Below are 6272 nucleotides of genomic sequence, written 5' to 3' on the forward strand. Positions count from 1 at the left end.
TTCACACAAATTCATGTTTATTTTTCATTTCTGGAGCAGGCTAACAAGGATGCAAGATGGGATGAGGGAGGTGGGGGAGGGAGTGAGGCCCTTCTCCTAGCCCCATTGGTGTCTACCAGTCTTCCCCACCCTCAGGTCCTTTCCCTGCCTCAGTGACTACACCTCCCCCAAATCCGTGGCCAGGACAGTGGGGAGCGGGACGGAGGGAGGCTCAGGTGCATCTCAGAAACAGCAGAGGCAGGGGCCAGGGGAACCCTGGCAAGCAGACCAGGTCTCTTGAAAGCGGGAAGGACACGTGGAAGGTCCCTCTCCTGCCTGGGTCTTGGCGCAGCTAAGCTTTCTTGTTGGCCCATTTGGCCATCTTGTTGTTAATGGGCAGCTTGTAGAATTTGTCAGAGCGCATGTAGACTGCGATCTTCTCCAGAGCCTTGGGGAGAACAAGGGGGGGGAAAGAGTCAAGCTTCTAACCTCCATGCAGAGTGTGTGCTTCCGCCACACAAGAATAAACCTCTCTTATTGCTACAGTGCTTTTCAGTCCACCCAACAACCCTCGAAAGTAGGGAGTGCAAGTATTATTCCCATTTTACAGAGAAGACCAAGGCTCCGTTAAGCTCCCAAGCCAGAGAAGCTTTGTCTTTGACTACTGTACCTTATCTTTCAAACCAAACCAAACCAAAAAACAAACAAAAAACCTACCACACACCCCTATGCACTCAAATCCCAAATCTCACCAGAGCCACCAGCCACTCCCATGTTCTACAGCCCACTGACAGGCCACAGAACTCAGACTGAGAGAACATGTTACCCGCAGGGACAAAGGGAGCGACTGGCATTTGCAGACATAGGGCAAGCTTCCCCTTGGCTCTGAATAAGGAGAGGGAATCTGGCATCTGAATAGGCAAAAAGCCGGGCCCTTACCTCAAATCGGGCAAGGAAATCCTTCAAGTTTGGAAATTCATCCAGGCACTTGGGCTCAAACATTCGGTTCTGGTCCAGGACATCATACACGAGAAAGTCCACGAAAGTGATCTAGGATAGGAAAATGCTCTAGGTTCAAGGCACCCGAAGGTCCTAGGGAACAAGGTCCCTTTCTTCCTTCCCTGGCTCCTACCTTGTCCCCTGCAAACCATGTCTGCTTTCCCAGGAACTGAGAGAAGAGCTTCAGCTGTCCTGGGAGCTGCTCCAGGTACTCAGGTTTCAGTTTCTCCTGGATCAGAGAGGAATCAACAGTCATCAACTTCACCAGGGTCCTTTTTAGGATTCTAAGCTCTGCTTTGTGCCTTCCCTAAAACCTGCTCCCTTTGCCCTAAGGAGGGCTAAAGCTGAAACTTCTACCATTGATGTATGCAGGTAGCCTTGCATTATTACCTCAGGTGTACATTTTTTTCCTATCATGAAAACAACTAGAGGATTCTGGTAAGAACAATTCCCTTGGGGCTACCTGAAGGATGGATGATTTAGCAAGATGAATCTGGGGATGTGGGTGGCACTCATTACTGGAGGCAGGAAATAGCTTGGTTGGTGATGAAGCTTAAAGGTATGGTACTCAGTTTTACTGCTCTATAATAAAAGTATTTGAGAACTACAAAAAATAAAGAGTCCCTTAGCTATACCATGGGCAAATCTCTTAGATCACTAAGGTAGCTTTCACAGGTGGGATAGTAAAGAGTACAGGACTTGGAAATAGGAAGATCTGGGTTTGAAATTCTATCTCAGGTACTTACTATGTGACCCTGGGCAAGTCATTGAGATTCTCAGACTCAGTTTCTTCACTGGTAAAATGGGGGGGAATGACAACACCTACCTCAGAAGGTTGTTACGGTGACTGATCGACTCCAAGTCAGATGAACCTGGCGTCATGATACCTCTCAAAAAAAATGCCTACCCCACATTCTTATCCACTCAGTTTTAAAATATGCTTACCCCCCCCCCCCAGAGTAACTAATCTACCCCATCCCATGCAGACTGCTACTGGGGAGTCCTTAGCACATGGCCTTGTACAGAATAGAAACTTAATAAAAAGATGTTTCTTGACTTGGGAAACCCCGATTAGGAGAAGGGAGCTTGAAAGATGCTAGTTATTATGATAGCCTCTTGGGGCTTCAGACTCTCATTTGTGAAAAAAGGTCTTTTTATCTTCACATCTATAATCCTATGAGAGAAAGGCCACCTGGAAGATGCTGGCCTTACAGGAAAAAAGACAGCAAGCAACCTAGGAGGGAACTGGTGGCAAGCAGCCAGGTTCTAGGGAGGATGATGAGAGTAAAGAAGTTGGGACTCATAGGAGGACCTGCTTAGTGGGTGCAATTCAGACCACTAAGCTGGATGGAGGAGGGAAAATGGGCTGGGGGAAGGGAAGGATGCCCACAGGCTAACTCCATTGGGACCGCCAGGGAAAGGGGCTAGAAGAACAAGGGTAACTGCTCCATTAGTGCAAAAAAGCCTGATAAAGATGCTCTGCAGTGTTATAAGATTTCCCCATGTTTCTTCTTCTTTTTTTTTTAACCCTTACCTTCTGTCTCAAAATCAATACTGTATATAGGTTCCAAGGCAGAAGAATGGTAAGGGCTAGGTGATAGGGGTTAAGTGACTTGCTCAGGGTCACAGTGTTTCTTCTTTTAAACTCATCTCTTCCCTATGGTTTAGAGCACTAAAACCCCTTAGCTCTCCCCAGCTCATCTGTTTCCCCAACAGTGTGTATTTGTTTCACAGATTAGGGAAATATGTCAACTTGCAGCCCCTTCCTCAGTGGACCTAAGGGATGAATTCTGGTGGGACAATGGAGTTTTCTTGTAAGAGTTGATTCCAAGGGTGGAACACCCCCTGCCCTAGAATTACCTTCTCCCCAGGAAGTGTTCTCTCTCTGATGAAGCCCCAGTAAGGGCCAGGACTTCTAGGAGTCACCTCAGAGTGACTCACCATCAGAACCCCTAAGAGTTACAACTTCTAGGCCCCAAACACAGAAGGATGAGGGAGACAAATCCATGAAGAAAGAAGCCCTTGGGACCACCAGATCCTGCTTCCTATCTTCACCCCTTGTCTCCCCCCACCCCATTTTAACCCAAGAAGGAGAAACTCACGAAATCTGGGCTATAGGAGACCCGAACCAGCTGCCAACGGAAGTCCATGACCTGATTCTCGAGCATGTCCACACGAATCTTCTCTTCCTCAGTCTCACCACCTGCAGGAGGGCAGGAGGATTCACCCTTATCACCTCCCACTCTGGAGACCCTGGTACTTCCTTACTCTCCCTTCTCCCACAACTTACACATGTTGTGCTTTCGGGCAATGTAGCGCATGATGGCATTGCTCTGGGTGAGCTTGTGTTCCCCATCAATCAGGTAGGGCAGCTGGGAGAAGAAGAGGGACAAGTCAGTCAAATCACCAATGAGGGCCTTGGAGGAGAAGAGAAGCTAGAATATACTGTCGTCAGAAGGGAAGCTGGAAAAGCTACTTGGGCTGAAGGGAAACGCCGAATCAGGGAGAGCCCTAAATTCCACAGGACCCCACCAAGCCCCATACAAGCCAAGGCAGAGAAAGGTTTGAGGGCATCTCTTCCGATGCAGATACTTACGTTAGGGAAGTCCAGGCCCAGCTTGAACTTCACATCCAGCCACTGGCTTCGGTCATAGTCGGGAGCTGTGAGGAAGAAGAAGCAGTAAGCCCAGATCTCCCCAAAGTCCTATTCCTTTCTTACCAATATTCCACATGGGAAGGCAAAAGAAGGCCCTCTGGGCCTGGTGGAGGCCAAGTAAAGTCAGAGAGGCCATATATGTAGATTCCCAAAATGGCTCTGCTTTGAAGCCATCTTGGGGACTAAAGAGATTATCTGGGCTGTTTAGGGAATTATCAACCCTAAATCACCTATATTTGCTCCCCACCTCTGTCCCAAACTTTCCCCTGTTGTCTATGAAGGCAGGACTGAGTACCAGAAAGGATCATAGATTTAGAGCTGGAAGGGGCAGCCTCCACAGTGGGCACACTAATGTTGGCAGAGGATCAATGAGGTCCAGTCATGAATCTGTATCCCCTCCCCCACAATGTATACCCACACTAGGGGGTTCATTATCATCTCTGAAATGGTACTTCTCCATAAGATTTAAGCCAACATGCCCCAAGAGACCGTCAAAAAGGAGCAGCTCTGGACCCTCCCCTGAGCCTCACCAAGACTCCACCAGAGAAGAATCTGCTGTGTTCAAAGAACACGGAATAAAGGCAGATGCTAGAGCTCCCTAGACCCAGATTTCTAATGCTTCCCTCTCTCAATAGGCACGACAACTCGGAATTGCCTTGCAAAGATCCGTTTTTAACTTGGGCACCTTTACCAGCCTTTAGACACAGGCGGAGAAGCCTTTTGTCCCGGGGCCTCTAGGGAGAAGTCCAGAGGTTATTCCCAAGTGGAGTGCTGGCAGGGCTTGGCAGAGGCTGGCATTTCATCCAGGGCTTTCTTTTCCCTTAACTTACCTTCCCCACAACGATACAGCTTCTCCTCGTAATTAGAATCGGTGTACTCCAGGAGCAGGCGGATGGCATGGGCCAGCTGCGGGGAATAAAAACAGCCAGGGTAAGGAGTGGAGCCTCCCTCTCAATGCTCAGGTTTCCTCTCTGGGCACATCCCCCAACCCTCATTGGGCTGCTTTCATTTCCCACTTCTCTGAGGAATAAGTTTTGGGGGCGCTCCCGATAACCCCGCGTTGCAGCAGCAGCATTCTTCCTCCACTGGGATACAAACTGAGCCAAAGAGCAGCGTATTAACAGCGGGCCCCCAAAGTCTTGGAGTGTTTAAAGCTCCCTAAAGCGTGCTACTTTTTTGGAAGGCTCTGTGGAAAGGGAATGGTGGCCAATTGGGACCCGGAAGTGCTGGTGATTAGCTGAGAGGGAGTTGGGGGTAGAATCGATTTCATCTGCGAGGTAAGTGGACCGAAGCAGAAAGGAGCCCCTCCAAGAAAAGCCCAAGGATGTCAAAGGGGACAGGGGTGGGCCGAAAGGCTCGCGGGAAGAGCCAGGCTGTCTGAAGAGACAATCTCAAGAGTCCCCAGTCTCATTTTGCCCGCCACTCCGAACCCTGAAAATGCAGGCTGGCTGGAGGGGGCGGGGAAGCTCAGTCCCTCGAAGGGTCAGAGCTTTGGGGAACAGTTTGGAGGCTGAGCACGGTAGCAGCAACGTGCCACCGCGCATCCTCCGTAAGTCGCTCTCAGACAAGGGGGGGGCGGGGCTCAGCTGCTGGCAGCGGGAAAGCTCCGACCTCCGGGGGTTCCCCTGAACACCACTGGTACCCCAACCCCAGGGTTGGGGAAACACTCACCCCACGGATGTCCCAGTAGCCCAAGATCATCGGCATCTTGTCAACAGGATGGATGGCAGAGCTGTGATCTCAGGCTGGCCGCTCCGGATATTTATCTTCAGCGAAGGGGGCAGGCCCAGTGGGTAGTGGGCGGTACTGAGTTCCTCCCCTCCTCCTTCCTCAGCCTCCTGTCCGGAGCTCCAAGGCCAAGGCTAAGGCCCGAGTTTGGGGGCAGGGCTGTGTGCAGGCTAGAAGCCACCTAAGCCCCGGAATTAGACTCTTCCGATACCTTGAGTTTCCTTCCTGGTGCCTGGAACGTGCGCCGCTGGTGTGCCTCGATGCACCTCTTTGTATCACTTAGACCTTAAGCCTCCAGGACTTTCTCCTTGGGAGAAAGCTGCTCTCGGGGCAAGAAGGCTTTTTATCCATCACATGTGTTCAAACCTAGAGTTCTGAGCTAGGGGAGATCATTTGGTCAGTCCACAAACATATATTAAGCTCCGATTTGGTGCCAGGCACTGTATGGAGGGCTGGAGAAAGGTTGGGGGGCCAGCCCCCTCGAGGAGTTCGCCTTCTAACGGAGGAGACCACGTGGGAACAACTCTCAACATACAAGGTGTATATATTTATCGGGGAAATGGGAAGAAATATCCGAGAGAAGGCACTAGCTAGCCAAAGAAGCCTTCAGCAGGCGGCGGGATTTAAGCTGAGTCTTGAAGGAAGCCAAGAGAACGAAAATTTCAGGAACCCTCCGGGGCAGGGTGGGGTGTCGTGGTGAGGGCAGACAGTTGATGAAAAATCAAGAAATGGGGAGTTCAGTTGTGGAGTGGGAGCTACAGCCAGAAGGCTGGAAACACCAGATTCTGGAGTCTGAGTAGAGGAATAAGATGTAAAAGAACTGGAAAGGTAGGAAGGGGCCGGGTTATGAAAGGCTTTGAAAATTAAACAAAGGACCTTATATCTGATATTAGATGCAATAAAGAGCTTC

The 6272-nt window shown here is 50.2% G+C and overlaps 1 protein-coding gene across 2 annotated transcripts; it reads right to left on the reverse strand.

Moving 5' to 3' along the window:
• Nucleotides 1–5405, reverse strand: GSTM3 (glutathione S-transferase mu 3). 2 transcript variants are annotated; one of them, XM_044672277.1, is made up of 8 exons: nucleotides 5306–5405; nucleotides 4465–4540; nucleotides 3575–3639; nucleotides 3269–3350; nucleotides 3081–3181; nucleotides 1112–1207; nucleotides 919–1029; nucleotides 1–427 (listed from the first exon to the last, which is right to left on the reverse strand). In XM_044672277.1, exons 1-8 carry the CDS (start codon nucleotides 5339–5341, stop codon nucleotides 332–334), a joined length of 663 nt encoding a protein of 220 aa, XP_044528212.1. In that variant the 5' UTR covers nucleotides 5342–5405; the 3' UTR covers nucleotides 1–331. The 2 variants fall into 2 exon arrangements, with proteins under 2 accessions (XP_044528212.1, XP_044528213.1); XM_044672278.1 differs by lacking the exon at nucleotides 919–1029.
• Between the last annotated feature and the right edge of the window lie 867 nt (nucleotides 5406–6272).

The sequence above is a fragment of the Gracilinanus agilis genome, chromosome 4 (assembly GCF_016433145.1).
Source record: "Gracilinanus agilis isolate LMUSP501 chromosome 4, AgileGrace, whole genome shotgun sequence".
Lineage (NCBI taxonomy): Eukaryota > Metazoa > Chordata > Mammalia > Didelphimorphia > Didelphidae > Gracilinanus > Gracilinanus agilis.

What these genes read in the sequence shown, in the direction of transcription:
- GSTM3 (XM_044672277.1), bottom strand. Translation starts at nt 5,341, where the DNA reads ATGCCGATGATCTTGGGCTACTGGGACATCCGTGGG. An exon ending in GCTACTGGGACATCCGTGGG is followed by an intron (nt 4,541 to 5,305) that starts GTGAGTGTTTCC and finishes TATTCCCCGCAG; the next exon opens with CTGGCCCATGCCATCCGCCT. An exon ending in ATTTCCTTGCCCGATTTGAG is followed by an intron (nt 428 to 918) that starts GTAAGGGCCCGG and finishes GTTCTCCCCAAG; the next exon opens with GCTCTGGAGAAGATCGCAGT.